Consider the following 25517-nt stretch of genomic DNA (forward strand, 5'->3'; position numbering starts at 1 on the left):
TGTGAATTCTCTGCCAGCAGCCAGAGTAATAATTTAAAAGTAAATTGATTTAGGCCAGCACTGTGGCATAGTGGGTAAAGCCATCACCTGCAGTGCTAGCATCCCATATGGGTGCTGGTTCAAGACCTGGCTGCTCCACTTCCAATCCAGCTGTGGCCTGGGAAAGCAGTACAGGATGGTCCAAGTTCTTGGGCCCCTGCACCCACATGGGAAGACCCAGAGGAAACTCCTGGCTCTTAGCTTCGTATCAGTACAACTCCAGCTGTTGCGGCCAATTGGGGAGTGAGCCAGCGGATTGAAGACCTCTCTCTCTCTCTCTCTTTCTCTCTATCTTTCTCTCTCTATCTCTCTCAATCTGCGTAGCTCTAACTTTCAAATAAATAAATCTTTAACAAAATTTATTTATATGGCTCTTTTATTCAATTATTTTATTTATTTATTTATTTATTTATTTATTTATTTAATTTGACAGGCAGAGTGGACAGTGAGAGAGAGAGACAGAGAGAAAGGTCTTCCTTTGCTGTTGGTTCACCCTCCAATGGCTGCCGCAGTGGGTGTGCTGCAGCCAGCGCACCGCTTTGATTCAAAGCTAGGAGCCAGGTGCTTTTCCTGGTCTCCCATGCGGGTGCAGGGCCCAAGCACTTGGACCATCCTCAACTGCACTCCCTGGCCACAGCAGAGAGCTGGCCTGGAAGAGGAGCAACCGGGACAGAATCTGGTGCCCTGACTGGGACTAGAACCCAGTGTGCAGGTGCCGCAGGTGGAAGATTAGCCTATTGAGCCGCAGCGCCGGCCCTTTTATTCAATTATAGCATTTTATTGAACTCTGAGTAAAACTCAGATCAACTCACTATAGTTTAAAAGGCATCATATGTGGCCGGCGCTGTGGCGTAGCAGGTAAAAGCTGCTGCCTGCAGTGCAGTCATCATATATGGGCGCTGGTTCTAGTTCTGGCTGCTCTACTTCTGATCCAGCTCTCTGCTATGGCCTGGGAAAGCAGTGGAAGATGGCCCAAGTGCTTGTTTCCCTGCACCTACATGAGAGACCCAGAAGAAGCTCCTGGCTTCAAATCAGCTCAGCTCTGCCCATTGTGGCCATTTGGGGAGTGAGCCAACAATGGAAGATTTCTCTCTCTGCCTCTGCAACTCTGCCTTTCAAATAAATAAAATAAAATCTTTAAAATAAAATCAAATAAAAGGCATTATACTGTTTATTCCATCTTCACTTGTCTACAGTCTCATCTTAAGCCTTTCTTACCTCACTTTCCATGCTGCAGTAGGAACCTCCTTTTAAATCATTTAATAGTTTTAAGCTTTTAACGTCTTAACGTGACATATGCTATTTGACAAGCTGACATACTTTATCTCCAGTAAAGGAATGACCTTTTTTCATTCTTCAAGTCTTAGCTTAATGTTACTTTTTCCTAACAGGTGTCTCTGTCTAATTTGGCTCCCATCCCAGCATTCTCCATCATAATAGCACCATTAGAAGAGAGCCCATATCTATTTCTTTACCATTTATGTCCAATGCTTGGTTTAATAGTCATCAAGTAAATGTTAATCGAATTAATGCAGGAATATGTGAGTTAAAGAAAGTATCCCTTTTTTTAAATCATGCCGTACGTTATTTGATGGGGTTGATCTAATGGAAAATTTTGAGACAGTAGTGTGGCAAGAGAACTGTAATGACTTGATCACTGGGTAAGACTAAGCGTTTATCAGTAATCACAAAGTAAAATAATTAAAGATAAAAAGGTGAAAATAACATTCCTTCATATGTATGTGTGGCTATTTTGTTCACATGTTAACTGCTTAGAGATAATACATCAGTTTGAAAACAACATCATATGTTTGACAAGGTTTCATGACTTTAGGGGAACTTTGTTTCCACGTAGATTGTGAAATTATGAATAATTGTCTAATGCATTGTTATTTTTGAACTACTGATCAGAAACCATTAGTGGGTTGTAAAAGTTCATTGAGTGGGATGTGGCCAGCTTTAAAACATGAGAAGAAAAAAGGAAACAAAATAGAATGGAAAATTTCAGAATGTATTGCCAATAATAAAAATAAGCATTTATTTTTCAACAACACATAACTAGTGTGAGTGAAGAGTAAGACTCAGTGCCCTTGAAGTGAGACTGTGTATCTAGTAAGATAGGCCTTTTCTCGGAGGAGCCAGGAATAAATCCTGTATGTTCCTTGTTTAGATTAGATTACTCTTCCTGTAGGCATCCTTACCATCATCTGTGTAGTGAAGAAGGATTCCCTGGCATCCACTCTTTTTCCTAACACTTTCTCTCCTGTTATTATTATTTGCTTTGATTCAACTAGATTATGCTAGCTAATGCAAGGAGTTCAAGGTTTCTTGGTCACTTCTCGTTTAGGTCTCTACGACTTCTGCACATCCCATACCTACTTCTCTCCCTTTTCCTTTTCAATGCCTGAAACCTTTTGGCTATGTCCTGTACAACTGATTCATCATAAGCTAAATTCCTTTTTTTTGTCAACCTCTTAACTGTTCCCTTCACTGATCTTCCTCTGACTGAAATTGATCTTCCTAAGGATATTGTTGCTGTGTAGTCTTCTTAGAGGTAGTTGTTTTTGTCTGCCTGCCTTCATACTACTGGATTAAATGGCAGAATATGTATTCCCACTGTTCCTCATTTCTACTTCCAGACCTTTATCTGTTCTTACTCTTTAAAACTCCTTCAGCTTTTAATTTCATGTCAGAGGAGTATGCCCTGTATTTATTAAGGTCATCTCCCCTCAATTCTTGATGATTTTTAGTTTGTTTTATAATTGTTTTGTCTTAATTCTTAGTAATGTCAATTTCTTTATAAATGATTCTTCCAACACCTTGGCCTCCTAGTTCCTTGAACTTTTCCCTTACAAAGATAATTTTCTTCCCATGGTATTAGAGTTACTAATCGTGGCAACTCTGAAATAATAATTTCAAGCTTCCCATTTTCTTCTCATTTCCTTTAGTGCCCTAACTCCAGCAATCCAGCCCTGCTTAGACCTCCAATCCATTTTTTGGCCATTTTCCGTGATCATTAACTTTTTCATGTCCTCTCTTCCTTATACCAGATTAAATTCCATGATGAGTAATAACTCATATAATCACTTTTTTTTTGTAAACAGTCTTAACTCTTGGTTCATTGTCCTTGCTTGACAAAAATCTTTAAGTGGGTTAAATCTCTGTCTCTGTCTCTTTTGTGTCTCACTGCTAAATGTGTCTGGAAACAAATACAGTTGCTCATTAGTGTATCTTTAAATCTCTAGAACCCCCTGTCCTTTGTTTCTTTCTTTTTATTTGAAAGGCAGAATGGTGGAGGGAGGGAAAGAAGGGAGGGGGAAGAAAGAGAAGGGGGGAGAGAGAAAGAGAAAGAGAAAGAGAACGAATATGCTTCTATCTGCTGGTTTGCTTGCCAAGTGCCAGCAGTAGCCAGGGCTGGGCCTGGCTGAAGCCAGGAACCTAGAATTCTATCTGGGTCTCCCATATGAGTGGCAAGGATTCAAGTACTTGAGCCATCATCTCTTGCCTCCCAGGATGTGCTTTAGTAAGAAGCTTTATCTGAAGTGGAATAGCTGTAATCCAAACCTGGAACTCTGATTTGAAATGTGGGTATTGCATGTGGTGGCTTGAGATGTTGCACTACAATGTCCAACCCTAGAGGGCCCCTTTTTGTTGCTAGATAATCATATTTACCTGGATTATCAATACTCTTTTAAGTGATTATTTTATTCTTATTACCTCCTCAGACCTTCAGAATCCCTTTCCTTCTGTTTCATTCTCAGCTGATGGCTTTGTTGTTTCCTGTTTGTTTCACTGATGAGATAAATGGAATTACAAGAGAATTTCCACAAGCTCTGTATTCGGTCTTTGTTTATATACTCTCCTTTCTCTTGTATTACTCTAGTTGTCTGTCCAAGCTCTTATCTGAGATAAGACTCCATTTTTGCTTTGGATTGTGTGACACATACCCTCCTATCTAGGCAAAGGCTCCAGTCTAATTCTTTCCTGACCCTCTGGTATCAATATTTTTCTCTAGTAAATTTTTACCAACATGATGTTATTTTTGCTTCTAGCAGTTGCTACATTTTACCCCACTCTAAGATTCTAAGATTTATTTATTTAAAATTGCAAAGTACAGAGAAAGAGAGAAGGAGAGGGAGGGAAGAAGAAAGGGGGACTCTGTGTGTGTGTGTGTGTGTGTGTGTGTGTGTATGTGAGAGAGAGAGAGAGAGAGAGAGAGAAAGAGAATACACACACACACATACACACACACACACACATCTCTCTACTGTTTAACTCCCTCATGGCCGCAACAGCCAGAGCTGGACCAGGCTACAGCCAGAAGCCAGGAATTCCATTCTAGTCTCCCACATGAGTGGTGGGGACACAAATACTTGGGCCATCCTTTGCTGCTTTTTCAAAGTCAATAGCAGAGAGATGAGTTGCAAGCAGAGCAGCTGGGACTCGAAATAGGGATGCTAACATTGCAAGCAGTGGCTCAGCCTGCTACACTACACTGCTGGCCTTATTGTAGTACTCTTGATAACAAAAGTTCACTGAGAATTGTTTTTATTTCTTGTCTCCAATTCCTGTCCTCCCATTTCCTTTGGGCCCAGTCTAAGCAGAGACTTATTAGTGTTTTGGTCAAGATCATCTGTGACCACATCACAAAATTCACTGTTGTCTTGTTCAGTTTCATGGCTTTTAACTGTCATCTATGTGCTTTTTCACTTTGATGTTTCTAATTTATATATCCACACTAGACATGCTCCCTGAATTCCAGATTGACATATTCTGCTGCTTACCTTTCTTCTTTACTTGAATGTCTAGAAGAGATTTCAATATGGAAGTCTTCATCCACAGTCTTCCTTCTGTTAGCTGATGGCAACTTCATCCTCCCATTGTTTAGTCTAAAATCTTTAGGGTCATTTTGGTTCCTTCCTTTCATAACCCATATTGAATTCTCACTTACTATTCAGCTATGCATGTTATTTTATTTATTCTTACTAAAAGGTAAGCTCCATAAGATTTAGAATTTTATTTTAAGCTATTGTAGTCACTGCTGTGTTGCCAGTGGATAGGACTACCTGGTACAGAGGAGGTGACTCAGAAAATATTTGTTGAATGAGTAATGTCCTAGGTTAACATGTAAGTTATGTTTGTAAATATGAATTGCTGTCAAAAAAAAAAGTTTGAAATACTTCACCAAGCATTTACCATGCAGTTGGAAATTTGAAATGTGTGTGAATTTTGTAGTAAGGAAATTTAGTGAGATTTTGTATGGTTGTCAAGATAAGAGGTCATGTGTAGACCAGAAGTAGTTCATTTGCTTCAACCAGAGCACTTTAACCAAAGAGATCTCTAGAGTTAGTGATCTAGGTAACATTTGCTGGAGAATTCATCCAAGTTACACGATCTATCAGGCTGTAGGTCCTCACTATAAAATCCTTGGGTTGATGTGCTCTGTTTTGTAGATCTGTAATGATCTCTGGAAACCTACATTGCTCTTTTTTCTAAAAAGTCTATGGAATGAATTGCACAGTAGTCTTAGGGAAGAAATTAGTAAGTCCTATCTTATCTATTTATATCTCTTCCTGAGCTAGAGGATGAATATTTTAACATTTAGATTTGTGCTAGTTTATGATATACTTATGTGAAGTGTATGTTCATGAAGGCACTTCAGAAAGTTCATGGAGATCTAAAATTAAAAGATACATTTAGGGGCCAGCACTGTGGCACAGTAGGCTAAGCCTCTGCCTGCAGAACAGCATCCCATATAGATAATGGCTCATGTCCCGGCTATTCCTCTTGCAATCTAGCTCTCTGCTTATGGTCTGGGAAAGCAGTGGAAGATGGCTCAAGTGCTTGGGCCCCTGCATCCTTGTGGGAGACCTGAAAGAAGCTCCTGAATCCTGGCTTCGATTGGCTCAGCTCTGGCTGTTGCAGCCATTTGGGGAGTGAACCAGAGGATGGAAGACCTCTCTTTCTGTCTCTCTCCCTCTCTCTCTCTCTGTAACTCTGCCTTTCAAATAAACAAATTAATCTTAGCAAAAATAAAAACAAAAATAGAAATACATTTATTTCAGTAAAACCAGCATTTGGGGGCTGGTATTGTGGCATAGTGGGCAAAACTTCAGCCTGTGATGTCAACATCCCAAATGGGCACCGGTTCATTGCCCAGCTCTACTACTTCTGTTCCAGGTCCCTGCTACTGGTCTGGGCAGTAGCAGAAGATGCCCAAGTGCTTGGACCCCTGCCACCTATGTGGGAGACCCAGATGAAGCTCCTGGCTCCTGGCTTCAGACTGGGTCAGCCCTACCTGTTGTGGCCACTTGAGGAGTAAACCAGCTAGTAGATGTCTCTCTCTGTGTCTCTACCTCTGTCTCTGTAACTCTGACTTTCAAATAAATGAATATTTTTTTAAAAGATTTATTTATTTATATGAAAGGCAGAGTTACAGAGAGGCAGAGGAAGAGAGAGAGGGAGGGAGGGGGAGAGAGAGGGAGAGGGAGTCTTTCCTCTGATGGTTCACTCTCCAAATGGCCTCAATGGCCAGAGCTGAGCTGATCTGAAGCCAGTAGCTAGTAGCTTGCTCGGGGTCTCCCACGTAGGTACAGAGGCCCAAGGACTGGGGCCATCTTCTACTGCTTTCCCAGACGATAGCAAAGAGCTGCATGGGAAGTGGAGCAGCTGGGACTTGAACTGATGCTCATATGCTGGTACTGCAGGTGATGGCTTTACCTGCTACTTCACAGCGCCAGACCCAATTCCATGAAATTTTTGAAGAGCTGCATATGCATGCATTTCAAAAATCTTTTATACTGAATTAAACTTATTTTTTAATTCTACTTTATGAGAGATTTTAAATTATTTATTTATTCATGTGGCAGAGAGAGAGAATTGCCATCCACTGGCTCATTACTCACATGCTTGCCATGGTCAGGGTTGAGTCAGGCTGAAGCTCAGTGCTAGGAGCTCAGTCCAGGTCTCTCACATGGTTGTCGAGAACCTAACTACTTAAATCATCTCTACTGTCCCCAAGGGTCTTCATTACCAGTAAGCTGGAGTTAGGAGCCGGAGATAAATATTGAACCCCGGAACTCTGATGTGAGATGTAGGTGTCTTAAGTGCTAGGTCACTGTGTGTGTGTGTGTGTGTGTGTGTGTGTGTAAAACAAGGTTATTTGGGTTCATTAGTTCTTTTGTATTACCTTATTTAGGAAAGTATAAAAAATAAAAAGTCAAAGTATAAAATTGCAGTATCCTCAAGAATTTAGGAAAAATTAATACGTAATCACTGTTCATTTTTGTTTATTTTTTCTTTTTCAGACGGTCTTAAAATCACTACACTTGCCCAAAAACAACAGTCTTTATGTCCTTACACCAGACTTGCCACCATCTTCGTCATCTAGTCATGCTGGGTAAGGTGCTCACTTTTCCTGGGAATCTAAAATAAGTGGTTTGATTGTTAAATTGCCTTAATCTTTATACAAACATCAGAATTAAATAAAATAAAAAGCTCATGAAAGCTTTAACTTATTAATAGCTATTAAGTAGATCAGTTTTCAAACTAGTTTATCTGTAATGTTTGTCTTAGTGGTAAAATCTTTTTTTTTGACAGGCAGAGTGGACAGTGAGAGAGAGAGACAGAGAGAAAGGTCTTCCTTTGCCGTTGGTTCACCCTCCAATGGCCGCCGCGGCCAACGCGCTGCAGCCTGCACACCGCGCTGATCCGATGGCAGGAGCCAGGTACTTATCCTGGTCTCCCATGGGGTGCAGGGCCCAAGTACTTGGGCCATCCTCCGCTGCACTTCCCTGGCCACAGCAGAGAGCTGGCCTGGAAGAGGGGTGACTGGGACAGACTCTGGCGCCCCAACCGGGACTAGAACCCAGTGTGCTGGCGCTGCAAGGCGGAGGATTAGCCTAGTGAGCCGCAGCGCTAATCAATGGTAAAATCTTATCCAAAGAAGCTCTTTAGAAAAATGCTAGTAAGTAAAAGGTAGTAAAAAGTAGTCACTTCTCTAATGGGGAAACTTGAAGATTAGAGGGAAAAGAAATAATAAATGGAATTTCAATCTCTTACTGCTAAGATAATATATAATTTGTGATAAAAATGTAAATTGAAAATATGTCATTATAAAAATTAAAAGAAAATTAAGGAGAAGGGGAGGGTGGGAGCAAGGACTGGGTGGGAATTATTGTTATGCTCTTAAAACTTTTTAATTTTTTTTCTTAGTTTGGAGTAGAGGACCTTTTTTTTATTTAGTTTATAAATACATGTATAGGACATTGCAGTATTATACATATTGTTACTACATGAAGGCAGTGATTCAGGTAATGATAGAATACTAATTTTTATGTATGAATTGTACTGTATAATACCATATAGTACCATCCCAGAACTATGTTCAAGTTGTTTCTAGAGTTTCACAATTTTTATACAGATTTTCTTCTTTTTCAATAAAACTTGGTTATTTTTTGTGTTAGGAGACCTGTATGTCAAACTTTTAATATTCTCAAGTGTTTCCTATACCACCTACCAAATATCTTCATAGATAGTAGCAGAACAAAAATTAAATTTGACTTTACCAAAGTGTTGTATGATCTATGTTCTTACATGTAATGCAAGAAAGAATTTGTGGAAGAGACATAGGTAAAGGTCAGCAGAAAATAAGATTTGTTTGTATGCAAAGCAAATGAATGTACTCAAGTCAGTGTGGGCACACTGGTAGATGAGCTGTGCTCAGTGAGGTCTGGGCCCATCCCCTTAGATGATCAGGAGGTATAGGGAGTGGTATCTGGAGTGGAGTTTAATTGACCATTCATGGGGGTGGGATTTGAGAACCAGCTCAAGGAAATGTCATGGTGTCAGGTGCTTTATGGGAATAGGTATGTCAGCTATGGTAATTTTATTACAATGGCATTATACTTAGCTAAAGATCATTGCAGAGATGCACTGGAAACCATTTTGTGTATTATTGGCCAGCTGTAGTTCTGAGTGGCAGTTTTACAGAGGCATTGTTTTTTTTTTGCTGCACAAAAATGGGTGGGAGGTTTGGGGCCGCAGGTGGAGCTGCAGGGAAGGGTTGGTAACCTCAGCTTCTCGTTGTTAGCCACCTCCTCACCTACGTCAAAAGTAGAAATTACAGGATGGGCATTGTGGGTACAGCAAGTTAACCACTGCAGATACCAGCATCCCTTATTGGAGTGCTTGGTTGAATCTTTGCTGCTTCTTTCTTCTGATCCAGCTTGCTACTAATGCCCCTGGGAGGGAGCAGAAGGTGACCTGAGTACTTGGGGTACTGATACCCATGTGAGAGACCAGGTTGACTTTCTGATTCCTGGCTTTGGCCTGATCTATCCCTGGCTATTGCAGACATTTGGAGGAGTGAACCAGCAGATAGAAGATCTTTCTGTCTCTCCCTTCTGTCTGTCATTCTTTCTTTCAAGTAAAATAAATACATCTTTAAAAAAAGTTAAATCTAATATCATGCTATTTGCTAGTCTGTTAGTAGTGTGTTTTTAGATTAGAATTTAAAGATGTCTTATATTCTTCTTTATCTTCTGTGATTCAGTAATATATTGATAGGAAGTGGAGATTAGACACTATTACAAAATTAGAAGCTACAAACTTTTAGTCCTTGAGTTTATAGTAGTGTTAATACAAATCTCAGATGAGATAAATTAAATAAAGAGTTAAAGGTATAGTAGTGTATCTAGTCAGGTGGAACATTGTTTTTTTGGGTTAGTTGAAAAAGTGTAATCACTGTCATACAATATGTAATCCACATAATTAAAAGCAGGTAAGAGACATCATTGTTTATAATCTATTGCTTTCCAGTAGTGTGATTAAATGGATTATCAAAATGTCTTCCTGGGCTAATGGAAATGTTCTTCATTGCCATGTGGCTGACTTTAGTTTGATTGTCAGTCATTCAGTCCCTAGATGAGCAGGAAACTACAGTGCTGGTGACACACAGTGTTTATTAGGGAATGTATCATATAGCATTAAAGGAGTTTTCCCTAGCTGGCTTTGTAAAATTTTACCAAGTTATAATGATGCTATTTCTTGTGTTGGAACAGTGAGAGAGAGAAAAATTCAAAGGCAAACCAAAGATGTAGTGAAAGGAGGGGCATTTGGAAATTCTTGCTAATGTAAGAGATACATTAGTGTACTTTTTATTAAAACCTAACTAAAAAAGGCAGTGTTTATTTCTTGCAATGTGCTTGTCCAACATATCTTTCTAAAAAACTTGAGGGTTTTTTTTTTCTATTACATGCATCTTTTATTTATTTCTGTTTGAAAGGCAGAGAGAGAGAGAGAGTGTGAGTAATATCTGCCTTTTGCTGGTACACTCCCCAGATGACTGCAGTGACCCTACTTGGGTCAGGTGGAAGCCAGGAGCCTGGACCTCCATCTAGGTCTCCCAAAAGAGGTGGGAGCTTGAGGGAGGCACATGGTGAGGTGGCTGGCAGCAGTTCAAGCATTCCAGCCATCTTCCAGTGCTTTCCCAGGTGCATTAGCAGGGAACTGGATCAGAAGTGGAGCAGCTGGATCTCGAACTACCACTCATATGGGATACTGTTGTTACAGGTGGTGGCTTACCCTGCTGTGCCACAATGCCAGCTTCTACAAATACCTTTTTTTTTTTTTTAATTTTATTTATTTATTTGAGAGGTAGAGTTACAAACAGTGAGACGGAGAGGCAGAGAGAAAGGTCTTCCTTCTGTCGGTTCACTCCCTAGATGGTGGCGATGGCTGGAGCTGCGCCGATCCAAAGCCAGGAGCCAGGAGCTTCTTCCCAGTCTCCCATGCAGGTGCAGGGGCCCAAGCACTTGGGCCATCTTCTACTGCTTTCCCAGGCCATAGAGGAGCTGGATTGGAAGAGGGGCAGCTGGGGCTAACTGGTGCCCATGTGGGATGCCGGCGCCCCAGGCAGAGGATTAACTTGCTGCGCCATGGGACTGGCCCCTCTACATATATCTTTAAAGTTGATTTCATGGAAGGTTATTTTTAAAAAAATCCATGCAAAACTTTAAAAGCTAATGGTAATACTTACTGTTGATTTTGATTCTTTTTTTTTTGATAGAGCAGTAAGTTAAAATAGTTCTGTCATCCTAACTATGTATTGGAATCCCAATACAAATTTCCTAGAGAGGTATATAGCATATTGTATTATCAGATATGGCAGACGGTTAGACTTACTCTGTACTGGACTCCCCAATGAATCAAATTGATTTGTTCTTGCAGATTTTTTTATTTTTTAATAATTGGTGAGTTCAGGGAAATCTGATTCGTAACTTGTAACCTAATTTATAAAAAAAGAAAAATAATTCTGAGGCTTGGTGTTACATTTGGGAATTGGGCAAATGAATGAAACAACACTGATATTGGCAGGAGAAAATGGGAAGTTTTATATACATATCCCTATAACTCTCCTTCATCCCAAATAGGAGATTATTTGAAAAAATGGTATGTTTTCTTGAGGTGTTTGGTTTGATTTAATTGCTTTAATTGTTTTTCTCTGAAGTATTTATGCTGGATGTTAAAAGATAGAGAATACACTAATTAACAGTAATAAAATAATTGCAGTACAGATGTATGACAAGGTCTTGATGCTTGATTTTACCATTCCTACTCCAATGCTTTCAATACTTCACAAAGTATTAATTTTGTCTAAAGCGATAGATAACCCCTAAACTAATTTTTTGGTAACCAAATCAGGAAAGTAATGTGATTATAATTTATCTTTCCTGGCAAAAAGAAAAAGCATGTTAGGAAAAATTGTGAATTTCTGTCTCTACTTTGCTGGGCCTTAGGTTTTTCACATAAAATGAAAGTCATTGTTTACAATTGCTAGGGTGGTTATAAAAATTCATTAGGCAGTAGTGCTACATTGTATGTTGAGCACAAATATCACAGAACATAATCATAACAATGATTTATTTATGCTAACATATTAATAATAATTCTTTTCAGATTTCATTCACTCTTCATAAGAATTCAGCAATAATGCAGGCTTATTATGATGCCTTTGTTTTGTAGGTGAGAAAATCAAGTTGTCTAAAATAGATGAAAAATCGAGCCATTTAGAAGAATTCAGATCAGCAGTAAATGTGTAGAGCTTTATTTCAAAAGCAGCTTCTGTTTTGGAGTCTGCTCTCTGGAATAAAATTAAAAAAAATTCTTTAATTAAATACTCTTTGAAAGGTATTGGATTATTTACTTGTAATTTTCAAGAACATTCACAAAATTTCAATGTGTGAATTTACTTTTAGTTATAGTACATTATAAATCATATGTGACATGTTCTTAAATTTCTTAATTTGTTTACAGATAAACCATTTTACTCTCAAGTTTTCCTAAGAACTGTAGACACTGAAAACTATCTCGAATCATGTTCTATTTTAAAAATGCACTTCTTAACTTGGTTTTACTTCCACTAGGGGGTGCTTGATAATTGAATCATTGAGTTTGTGATTTCTTTCTGGGGAAAAAAGATAGCAAGCAAAGAGTGACAGAATTATTTTCTGAGCATCTCTAACTGAATTTAAAATGATTTTAGAGTAAGTTATGCTTTGTTTTTCACAAGACAGACTTTCAAGCTTTCCAGGAAGTTGAAGCCTAGATACATTGATTAGATTAAATTTAATCGACATTGAAAGGCATAAACTTGGGTATAAAGTTATAACTAAAGGGCCATACACTGAAGAAAATTAACCTACATATTTCTTGGGGAAAAACAAAAGAGAAAATGAGAAACTTAGTCAATACATCAGCAGGTAGAATTATTAAAAAGCATAGGAGGAGATGGTGCTGTGTAGCATTGGGTTAAAGCCCTGCCTGCAGTGCTGGTATCACATAAGGATGCCAGTTCAAGTCCCGGCTGCTCCTGTTCTGATCCAGCTCTCTGCAATGGCTTGGGAAAGCAGCAGAATATGGTCCAAGTGCTTGGGCCCTTTCACCCACCTGGGAGACCTGGAAGAAGCTCCTTTCTCCTGGCTTCTGGCTTCAGGTCAGCTCACCTTTGGCCGTTGCTGTCATTTGGGGAGTGAACCAGCAGATGGAAGATCTCTTTCTCTGTTTCTGGCTCTACCTATTTCTGTAACTCTATCTTTCATAAATAAAAATAAATCTTAAAAAAAAAAGCACAGGAGAATAATGAGAGTAGAAAGCAGAAAAATTGTGGGAAAAAACTTGCAACAAATATGTCAGAATTCCCCATAAACAACAGAATATGAAGTCTGTTAAAGATAGAAGTTCTGAATTAGAATTTTTAAAAATAGGTATATGTTATTTATCAAAGAAGCACTTTTTTTTTTTTAAATAAGAGCATGACTTTTATTTATTTGAAAGGCAGAATAACAGGGAGAGGCACAGAGACATCTTTCATCCTCTTGTTCCCTCCCCAAATGGTCACAACCCCTGGGGCTGAGCAAGGCTCAACCCAGGAGCCAGAACTCCATTCTGGTCTTCTACATGCTTGGCAGAGAGTTAAGTAGTTGAGCCATCATTTTCTGCTTCCCAGGCACATTAGCAAGGAACTGGATTGGAAGCAGAGTTGCTGGGGCTTGACCTATTACTGCAATATGATATTCTGGCACCCCAAGGAGTGGTTTAACTTGCTGTGTCACATCAACAACCCTTCAAAGGACAGAAAATAAAAGAACAGGAAATGATACTCTAACTATTCAGACAAATGTTAACAAAGAATATGTAGTATAGCAATATTAATATCACATAAAGTTGAATTTAAGGCAGTTAAGATATGACAGGGAACTTGCGTGCAGAGGTCATCAAATTTGCTAGAAATATAAGGAGCAGTAGATCAACCACAATATTACAGAAAGTCTTTCAGAAACTGATGGATTAAATGCTAATCAATTTTTGTAGCTATAGAAAATTTGAATAACCCTGGCACATTTCTAACTCCACCATTTGGGGCAAGTCTGATTGAGCATGTCCCAAATTGTACATCTCCTCCCTCTCTTATTCCCACTCTTATATTTAACAGGGATCACTTTTCAGTTAAAATTTAAACACCTAAGAATAATTATGTGTTAATTACAGAGTTCAATCCCATCAAGGTGGCATGTACCAATGCCATCTCACTAGTCAAAGTGATCAATTTCAGTTCACAATTGATCACACTGATAGGTCTAAGAGTCAAAGGATCACACAAACAAGACTAGTGTCTGCTAATACTAACTGATAGAATCAAAAAGGGAGAGAATGATCCAACATGGGAAGTGGGATACACAGCAGACTCATAGAATGGCAGATGTCCTAAATAGCACTCTGGCCTCAGAATCAGCCCTTAAGGCATTTGGATCTGGCTGAAGAGCCCATGAGAGTATTTTAGGCATGGAAAGCCAAGACACTCTGGGGAAAAAAAAAAAAAAGGAAGACCTAAATGAAAGATCTCTGCGAGTGAGATCTCAGTGGAAAGAACCAGGCCATCAAAGAAGGAGGTACCTTTCTCTGAAGGGAGGAGGGAACTTCCACTTTGACTAAGACCCTGTCGGAATAAGATCGAAGTCGGCAAACCCAAAAGGCTTCCATAGCCTTGGCAACTCATGACTAGAGCCTAGGGAAACTATTGATGCCATAAACAAGAGTGTCAAATTGTTAAGTCAACAACAGGAGTCACTGTGTACTTACTTCTCATGTGGGATCTGTCCTTAATGTGTTGTCCAATGTGAAGTAATGCTATACCTAGTACTCAAACAGTATTTTACACTCTGTGTTTCTGTGTGGGTGCAAACTGATGAAATCTTTACTTAATATATACTGAATTGATCTTCTGTATATAAAGAGAATTGAAAATGAATCTTGATGTGAATAGAATGGGAGAGGGAGCGGGAGATGGGAGGGGTGTGAGTGGGAGGGAAATTATGGGGGGGGAAGCCAATGTAATCCATAAACTGTACTTTGGAAATTTATATTTACTAAATAAAAAATAAATAAAATTAAAAAAAAAAGAAAATTTGAATAACCCAATTAAGCATATATTACATACTTTAGAAAACCAGTATCAAAGAGTCACTATCATGATTCCCATTCCCAGACTATTATACTGGAAAGTTAGATGTGAATTAATTTTTATTTTTATTTATTTTTCAAAATTTATTTATTTGAAAGAGTTAGAAAGATCTTCCATCTGCTGGTTCACTCCCCAGATGGCCACAATGGTCAGTGCTGGGCCAATCTGAAGCCAGGAACCAGGGGCCTCATTGAGGTATCCCATGAGGGTGTAGGGGCCCAAGCACTTGGAAGATCCTCCTGTGCTTTCTCAGGCACATTGGCAGGGAGCTGGGAGAAAAGTGGAACTCTGACCCAGCCAGGTCTCAAACCGGCACCCATATGGGATGCTAGCGCTACAGGTAGTGGCTTTACTCACAGCACTGGCCCCATATATGAAATAATAATGAAATGATATCTCCTAGGTTGCTGCAAATAATTGATTTCAACATATATGGGTTGGACCTATATGTTTTTGGCCTACCAGTTAAAACTCTGCTTAGAATGCCTGAATTCCAGTCCTTGGGCCCCTGCAGCCACGTGGAAGACGCAGAAGAAGCTCCTGGCTCCAGGCTTCGAATCAGCCCAGCTCCAGCCATTGCGGCCATTTAGTAAACTAGTGGGTAGAAGACGCTCTATCGCTCTCTCACTCTCTAGCTCTGCCTTTCAAATAAATCTTTTTTTTTTTTTTTTAAAGAGGCTTTCTAGAGCCCTTTTTAAATAAAATAAAATAAAAAGAATGCCTGCATTCCATATTGGAATTCCTAGATTCAAGTTCAGTCAATTTCTCAATCCAGCTTTCTGTTAATGTGCACATGTGGAGTTAGCAGGTGATGGCTCAAGTAGGAGTCTCTGCCATCCATATGGGAGACCTACCTGGTTTGAGTTCCTTGCACCTGGCTTTGGCTTGACCCTACACCAGCTGTTGTAGGTATTTGGGCATGAGCCAGCTAATTGGAGCTGTGTCTGTCTCTCAAATGGATAAAATCAATTCAGAAAAATAACTTATAGATAAAAATGAAATCATAATAGCAACTACCAGACTTTTAGGTTTAAATATAAATGAGAGTGCTAAATACTAAAACTGATTACAGCAAAATGGTAGAGGAAAATTAATGTCTTAAAACTGTTCATTGGAAGGTAAGAAATCTAGAAAACAATTGAATTGTTTGTTCAACTTAAGAAAGCTGAGACAAAATGGCAGATAAGTCTGAAGAAAAATAGAAGGAAAAACTAAAGAAAAATTATTGATAGAGATAATCAACAGGAGTAAAACTATTTCCTTGAAACGTCAGGCCAAGAAAGGATGACAGTAAGGATAAATATGAAATCATGGAACTTAACTATAGATCCATAATATATTTTTGAATTAATGATAATCATTAAATAATACATAGTAAATTAATGTTATTTTAAAACACTCAGATAAGATCTGAAATTTATATGAAATAGAGAATTTTACATAAAATGTACAGTACTAACATGAGTATAAAAGGAAATAGAAACCTCAAGAAACTGAATCAGTAGTTAGAGTCCACATCCCATTCCTTTCCTCCTGGTCCCCTTGGGGCTTTATGTAAAAAGAGATTTTATTATCTATATAGAACAGATTATCCTTATCTTCTGGAAACTATTCTCAGATGGATTGTTACCTCTCTTATTTTATGGCTCAGGTAACCTTGATACCAAAGCCAAAAAATGAAATATAAGAAATTTCAGCTCACTTATGATTATAGATAACAAAAATGAATAAGTAAACTTTTCTCTGGTTTCTCTCAACCTTAGCATTTAATGACCTCTTATTTTCCCTGTCCCTATTCCATTACCTTCAAACAATACATTTTCCTCTAATTTTAAATGGTCTCACTAAGATTTTTTTTATTTAATGAATGCATTTTTTCACAGATACAACTTTAAGAATACAGCGGTTCTTTCCCCCATACCCATCCCCTCTAACTCCCATCTCCTCTCTCCCTCTCCTATCTCCTTCATTATGGTTCATTTTTAGTTTGACTTTATATACAGAGGACCAACTCTATGCTATGCATAGACTTCAACAATTTGTACACACGCACACACACAACATACAGAGTACTGTTTGGGAACAAAATTTGCAGTTGATTCTCATAATACAGCTCATTAGGAATGGAGGTCCTACATGGGGAGTAAGTGCACAGTGACTTCTGTTGTTCCTTTTAGAATTAACACTGTTATTTATGACATCAGTGATCACATCACCTGAGGCTCTTGGCATGTGCTGCCAAGGCTGTGGAAGCCTTTGGTGACCATAGACTCCATCGGTATTTGAAACAGCCATAAGCAAAGTGGATGTTCTTTCCTCCCTTCAGAGAAAAGTACATCCTTCTTTGATGACCTTCCAGTCCACTGAGGTCTCACAGAGATCCTCTGTGTAGGATATTTTTTTACCACAGAGTCTTGGCTTTGCATGCCTGAAATGCTCTCATAGGCCTTTCAGCCAGACCAGGAAGCCTCAAGGGTTGATTCTGAGGTCAGAGTGTTATTTATAGTGAATGTCATTCTAGGAGTCTGCTGTGTGGACTGCTTCCCATGTTGGACTCTCCTTCCTTTTTTTTTTTTTTTTTTTTTTTTTTTGACAGGCAGAGTAGACAGTGAGAGAGAGAGAGAGAAAGGTCTTCCTTTTTGTGGGGAGCAATCCGGACTGGACTGAGTTACTGGAATTAGGACTTATTCTATGCATCTGCTCTCCCACAATATGGCGCTGGGAGAGAAGTAAACAGCTTCCGCACAGCTGCCTCCAGTTCAACTAATAAACTGTAGGACTTGCTCCTGATTGGAGGAGAGCAGCGTACTCGGCGTGTGGGCAGCCGAGTTGGGATTGGCGGAGGAGGACTATAAAGGAGGAGAGAGACGGCATGCACCGGGAACATCTATGGGGAACATCTATGGGGAACATCTAAGGGAACCCGTGCAGCCCCCGAGAGAGCCGGCCGGCGGTGTGCCGCTCCCCTGCGGAAGTGGGGAATGTGGCCAGGGGGAACCGCCCTTCCACGGAGGTGGAAGGGATAGTAGCCAACCCGGGAAGAACCAGCAGCAAACCCGGGGAGGGCCGAGCAGACGAAAGAACAGCGCAGGGTCCTGTGTCGTTCCTCCACGAAGAGGGGGAGCGACACCTTTTGCCGTTGGTTCACCCTCTAATGGCCGCCGCGGCCAGTGCGCTGCGGCCAGCGCACCGCGCTGATCCGATGGCAGGAGCCAGGAGCCAGGTGCTTTTCCTGGTCTCCCATGGGGTGCAGGGCCCAAGCACCTGGGCCATCCTCCACTGCACTCCCTGGCCACAGCAGAGGGCTGGCCTGGAAGAGGGGCAACCGGGACAGAATCTGGCACCCTGACCGGGACTAGAACTCGGTGTGCCGGCGCCGCTAGGCGGAGGATTAGCCTAGTGAGCCGCGGCGCCGGCCTTCTCCTTCCTTTTTAATTGTATTATCATTACCAGGGATTTGATGTTATTTTTATGATCACTTTTACATACTTTTTATGTGTTGACTTTGACATTTAATATGATCATTTTAACAGTTAAGATGGCATTTAAACCTCCGATTTTTATGGGCTTGGAGTCCTATGACAAGTTTTTAGGCTGTACCCTTAGAAGTAAGTCTGTAAAACTGTATGCAGAACTATAATGCTTTGCAGTTATAGACAACCTCCTTCATCTCTTATTCTCCCTCTTATTTTTAACTGGGATACTAAGATTTAACTGTATTAGTAGTGATCTCTGAAAAACATTTCTTGATTACATCTCTGACCTGCTCAAACCCTTCCACTGGATTTCCTTCAAACTTAAGATCTAATCCAGGTTCCTTACTATGGCCTATGAAAGACTTACATAATCTTTTCCCTTACTTTCTCTCTAACCTTTTATCAGTGTACCTCTGGCTCATAGCTCATCAGCCACATTAGCCTCTTTGGTCTTCTTTAAACTTTAGGGCATTTATACTTTGCTATTTATACTTTAGGGCATTTATACTTTTCTGTTTCCATGCCAGTAATGATCTCCCCCCAGGTATCACCATGGCTTCCTCCTTCACTTTATTCAGGCTTTTATTCAAAATTCACAATGTCAGAAAGATTTCCTTTGATATCCCTGTCTAAATCCCTCTGTCATACTCTCTTTAGCCTGCTTTATCACTACAGTGCATTAGTAATATGTTTATATTCACATTTGTTGTCTGTTTCTCTTCATGTAAAACTTTTTGTTTTGTTTATTGTTATATTCCCAGTAGCTGAGAGTACCATAGAAATATTTATGGAAAGAATATTGTAAAGTGATACATTTTTTAGGATATTTGCCTGTTAAAAGAGATCAAAAATAAGGAGTGAATGTCTAATGTTGTAATTCTTAACAGAGACTAGCTATTTGAAGAACAAAATATTTTAAAGATATCGCCAAAATGTTAGGAAGTAGACAATCTCTCCTCCTTGTGTTTGTCCAGTGTTCATTTTGCTTTTTCCCATGATGGTATGGGGTAATGGCAGGAGCTCTAGTTTTATAGTCAGACTGTTCAGTCCTATATCTGTTCTACCCTGAGTTTTGTGGCCTCTAACTTCTTATTTCTTCTGTATGTCCCTGCTTTATTTATTTATTTTTTTAGAGATTTATTTATTTATTTGAAAGTCAGAGTTACACAGAGAGAAAGAGAGTCAAAGAGAGACAGAGAAAGAGAGGTGTCTTCCATCTGCCGGTTCACTCCCCAATTGGCCACATTGGCTGGAGCTGTGCCAATCCGAAGCCAGGAGCCAGGAGCTTCTTCTGGGTCTCCCATGCGGGTGCAAAGGGCCCAAGGACTTGGGCCATCTTGTGCTGCTTTCCCAGCCCACAGCAGAGAGTTAGATCAAAAGTGGTGTAGCCAGGACTCAAACCAGTATGCATATGGGATGTTGGCACTGCAGGCAGTGGCTTTACCTGCTATACCATAGCGCCAGCCCCAACATTTTTTTAAAATAGCCAGGCACCCCAACATTGAGTGCATATACAGTTACTATAGTCACACATATTCTTTTTTAATCAATCTCTTAATTATTACATACTGATCTTTTTTGGCTCTTATAATGTTTTTTTTTTTTTTTTTTGAGATTATTTATTTATTTATTTGACAGGTAGAGTTACAGACAGTGAGAGGGAAAGACAGAGAGAAAGGTCTTCCTTCCGTTGGTTCACCCCCCAAATGGCCGCTACGCCGATCCGAAGCCAGGAGCCAGGTGCTTTCTCCTGGTCTCCCATGCAGTGCAGGGACATCCTCCACTGCCTTCCTGGGCCACAGCAGAGAGCTGGACTGAAAGAGGAGCAGCCGGGACTAGAACCCAGCACCCGTATGGGATTCCGGCGCCTCAGGCGGAGGATTAACCAAGTGAGCCACGGCACCAGCCCCGTAATGGTTTTTGTATTATGGTTTGTGCCGAAGCCCTAAAGTCAGGTATAAATACAGTTGGAGAAAGATTGACATTTTTGGTCTTGGTGTTGCTCGTGAACAACTTACTAGATACTATCGTAATGGACACTTTGGAAATTAAATACAATCTTTGTAACTTGCTTCAATCATAGCTAATAAGTACTAAAAAAGTAGCTCCACCTTCATTGTATAAATTTTCTTAATATTTTGACTAGATAACAGAAAATACAGTATCCCTTGCTTGTAGTTTTCCCTTTGAGAAGTAGTAATTGAGTGTTGATCTTGGACTTTGAGCTTTTTGTGCTGAATCATGGGTCCAGTCAATATATTAATGGCTTCGAATGACCACATGGTTGAGCTCTGATTATGCTGAAAAGCATATGGCCCTCTTGTGTGCTATTTGAATTGTGAAGTTGCTTTCAGGTCTGGCTTTGAATGAGTTGCTATTTATGTAACCATGTTTAGATTTGGGGTGCTAATTGGAGTTCCTCTGATAGTTGAGTAAACCACTGGTATTAAAATGTGTGACTTTTCTTGTCCTTGGTAACTGTTGGTGGGAAAGCAGGTGACAGTAGCCATAAATTCAAAAGATAGTAGAGTTGTTATATTTTCTGTAGGTGCTGGTGGAAGGAATTGAGTTGTGAATCAAGATAGCAGAGTTCTAGGCCTTGCTGTGTCACAGATCTGTCAGACTTTGGAAAGTTCACTGCTTTGCTCAAGGCCTTGGATATTACCTGAAAATAGAGGCTTTCTGGATTCTCAAACATTCATGATACCACTCAGTCTTCCTTTCTTCTGGGATTCTTAGTAGTGGATTATACTGATAAAGATCAGTAGCCAAATTGGAAAAACAAGAATGCTTTATTAGCAAGCAGGCACTGAAGGATGGAAGATGTGGTTCAGATCTTAGTCCTAAGTGAGGTCTTTCACCTCTTACTTCAGATCTGAATCTTAGGACCTGCATGCTCAGGTGACCTATAGAAAGAGTTGTGACTGGGTCTCTAGTGCCTGATAGACTTGGTATAGTAAACCTGCCTTACCAGTCTAGTCACAATAGCAAATACAGCTTAGTGATCTGAAGACAAGCTTTTGCCAGGGTTTACCTACCACACTGGGTTAAGAAGTGGAAAAGACTTAGTGGACTTAGGAAATGAAAGTGTCATCCCACTTTTCCGTGAAACCCAACCTAGTACACAGCATGACCTTTTGAATAATTCTAGTTGACTCTTTTCATTTCCCTGGAAGAAAAAAGTCTAGCATGGGGAGGGAAATTTATAAATGTTCTCATTAAAATTCTTCCTTTGGGGAGAAAATCAGCTTGGGCAAAAATTTTATCCTCCCTAGTAGCAGAGATAAAAGCTTGAGGAAAAGCAAAAGAAAATTCTTATGATTCTTGCAGTTTCCTCTCTAAGATTTCTTTATTTCTTTGAAAGGCAGAATGTCAGAGAGAGGGAGAGGGAGAGAGAGAGTGAGAGTGAGAGAGAGAGAGAGATCGTTCAGCCACTTAATCTCTGCAAGAGGCTGCAACAGCTAGGGCTGGGCCAACTGAAATCCAGGAGCCAGGTACTCTTTCCAGGTTTCCCATATGGTGACTGGGGCCATCTTCCACTGTCTTCCCAAGTGCCTTAGTAGGAAGCTGATTTGGAAGGAGAGCAGCTGGGACTCAAATTGGCACTCTCATTTGAGCCACAACACTGTGCTCCCCCTTGCAGTCTCTTCTAAATTTCACTAATAGGCACTCTACTTTGTCCATTACGTTGACTAATTAAGAGAAAAACTGAGATGTTCTTTCTCTATCTCTGCTTCTAATAATAGTCCAACAGCAGTGCTAATAGGTATCCACTTTGTGCTCTTAGTCTTATTCTAGCAAAGCGGTGCCCCCTTCTGGGTGGTTTTTGTATTGACATTCAGATAAATACTATATACCATGTTCTTTTTCTTATTTTGGTCTTCTCACTGTGTGTTGAGATCATTCTAGACACTTTCTGCCCTCATTATCCTGAGAAAGATCACTAAGAAATATTATGGAACTCTTGTGGGATTTAATTATTAGGAGGACATTCCGAAGAAGCTTTCAAGTAGTTCTCATACTACTTGTTTAACCCAGGGTTGGGAACCTTTTTTCTGTTGAGGGACATTTGGTTATTTATAACATTATTCGTGGGCCATATAAAATTATCAAGTTAAAAACCCAGAAAACCCAATAAAAAAAAGGAAAACAATTATCTGCTAAAATATTAGCCTGTTAAAGATTTATTGACTTTTTTGAGTCCTGCCTGCTGTTGTCCTAGCAGGGCCAGACCAAATGATTTTGTTGGCCTTTAATTGCCCATGGACTGGACATTCCCCACCTCTGCTCCTACCCCTCACAGTCTCTAATGCAAATACAAATTCTTATAACAGTTTTCATCCTCTTGTCTGTTTCCTACAGTTTTAGATTTTGGTGTACTCCCTTAACTCAAGAGAAGTCACATCAATGAGAGCTCTCATTTACAGGACAGCTCACATGGGAGGGGAACCCTTTTTCATTTAGATACTTATGACATGATTTGCCAACCATACAGAATTATCAGCTTAAAAATTAGCTTGGTATAGATTTATTGAATTTTGAGACCCATTAGCGATTGCTTTGGCAGGCCAGACCAAATGATTTTTTGAGCTTGCATGGCCCATGGCTGGGCATTCCCCAGTCAAGGTTTACTCCTATAATAACTTTGGCTTGTGAGAGTTCTGGGATCCCACAAAAGCAACCTTAATCTCTGAGAGCAGCTCCTATTTAATGACCTATGGACCTACTACTAGGCACCACCACCACAATGAGAACCCAGTCTCCAAACACGTGCAACTATGGGAAACACTCAAACCATATCCAAACCACAGCATGTACATATATAAAGTTTCAGAAAAGTGTTATTTATTGGGAACTTAATGTCTGTATTTCTACCATATTGGTAAAATCTCACTAATATTGAATGCTGAAATGCCGCCATAAATGAGACAAATCCATATCAATAAAAAAAATCAAAAGAAATTGGAGTGAGTTATTTTGATTTGTTAAATAGTTTAAAACCAGCGGATGAAAAATCTCTCTCTGTTTGGCTCTGTCTCTCTCTCTCACTCTTTCTCTCTGTAACTCTGCCTTTGAAATCAGTCAATAAATCTTTTAAGAAAAAAGATAGGCCTGCGCCATGGCTCAATAAGCTAATCCTCCACCTTGTGGCGCTGGCACACCGGGTTCTAGTCCTGGTCGGGGCGCCGGATTCTGTCCCGGTTGCCCCTCTTCCAGTCCAGCTCTCTGCTGTGGCCAGGGAGTGCAGTGGAGGATGGCCCAAAGTCCTTGGGCCCTACGCCCCATGGGAGACCAGGAGAAGCACCTGGCTCCTGCCATCGGATCAGCGCGGTGCGCCGGCTGCAGCGTGCCAGCCGCGGCGGCCATTGGAGGGTGAACCAACGGCAAAAGGAAGACCTTTCTCTCTGTCTCTCTCTCTCACTGTCCACTCTGCCTCTCAAAAAAACAAACAAAACAAAACAAAAGATAAAGTGGTTAACTTTGAGATGAGGATAATTCATGAAAGTTTATCAGTTTGGATGAAAGAAGAAACTTGTCCCCAATTAAAGCCCCGATGGAGATCACAACACATCTAATTGGAGTGATGTACCAAACCCATTTATACAGTTTACTGCCTATTGATAGGTCAGTGACTACTGAGATTAGCTTGTTAGTATCACACTTTGAAAAAAGAACTGCAGGTATTCTCTAAGCTGAGGGGAACTGATTGATTTAATAAATAGAAACTTGGTCACTAGCTCATGAAATAAAAATCAGTATATCTATAAATATACTTTTTATCTTCATACTTAATTTGGATGGATGGAATTATGTTTTAAACAGTTTTCTATTTGAAAACCTACTTGATGGATCACAATATATCACTATCACCACTAATTACCACATTTTGATTAATCTTACTTACTTTAGTTAATACATTTTGCTAGATCTAATATATCACTTTATTGATAAACAGTAATTATAAACATAAGGCCACCTGAACTTTGAAATCATCATGAAAAATGTTATTAGGAATTATGTGAACCCAAATGTTTGTTTATCTAGGCATATTTAATTGCCAGCAAAGAAAGCAATTAAAAGTAGCTGCAGAGTAAGAGGCCAACCTTTGTTAAACATGGTTTTAAGATTGTTACAGAACTTGTGGTGATGATAACACGATGTCTTGGAGGATGTTAACAACTGTAGCAGAGTGTTAATTAAGAATGATGTAATCTCCAGCTCTGAATTATTAGTATCATATGTTAGTTTAGCTGGACAGGAGCAAAACCTAGTTCCAGCTATGATCAGAGCTCAAATCATATTTATAGTGGAAAGATTAACATTTTAGTTTTATGCTGTTCCTGAGACATTTTAAAAATCCTGAATGAAATACAATCAAAAGTAAACACCAAGGCCCTATCTCATTTACATATGTGCCAGATTTTCAACCTGATTGCTATTTGAACCTAATCTGTCATTGCTGGCTGCATTAGCTACAACAAACATTACATTTACATATTGATTTCTTATTTTGTTTTAGTGTAAATAATCCATAATTATAGTAAATTTGGTCTTTTGTTGACAAGAGCTCTTATGACTCTGTAAGTTTAGAATGGAAATTTAGATTGCCATGTGTCATGCTTTTTAATTTAAAATCATGGTATATCTAAAAGGATAAAAAGATCATTATAAACCACAAAATATTCCCAAAGGGACAGAGTTAAAAACATTTTTAGGACTTTGTGAAAGGAAATGTAAACTATTAATACAAATTTCAATAGCACATTCTAAAATTATTATTTGCATTTTTCTAATAACACATATAATTGAAATAAATGTTCTTGCTTCCAAGACAGGATACACTTAAAAAATAAAGCTTAGTGGAAGTGACCCTTTTAAGTATATTTTATATTGATGTTTTTGTTTAACATATCCAATGCAGTAAAAGAAATAGCATATGTACGCTGGCGCCGTGGCTCACTAGGCTAATCCTCCGCCTT

At 39.5% G+C, this 25517-nt stretch overlaps 1 protein-coding gene across 1 annotated transcript in view; it reads left to right on the plus strand.

The window, feature by feature from the left end:
* Positions 1–25517, plus strand: part of FAF1 (Fas associated factor 1) — a 473941-nt gene that overhangs the window by 144133 nt on the left and 304291 nt on the right. Inside the window, exon 6 of the mRNA XM_051857780.2 lies at positions 7347–7438. Coding sequence (XP_051713740.1) covers positions 7347–7438 — 92 coding nt within the window. The remainder of the gene's footprint in view (positions 1–7346; positions 7439–25517) is intronic.

The sequence above is a fragment of the Oryctolagus cuniculus genome, chromosome 7, assembly GCF_964237555.1.
Source record: "Oryctolagus cuniculus chromosome 7, mOryCun1.1, whole genome shotgun sequence".
Taxonomy (NCBI): domain Eukaryota; kingdom Metazoa; phylum Chordata; class Mammalia; order Lagomorpha; family Leporidae; genus Oryctolagus; species Oryctolagus cuniculus.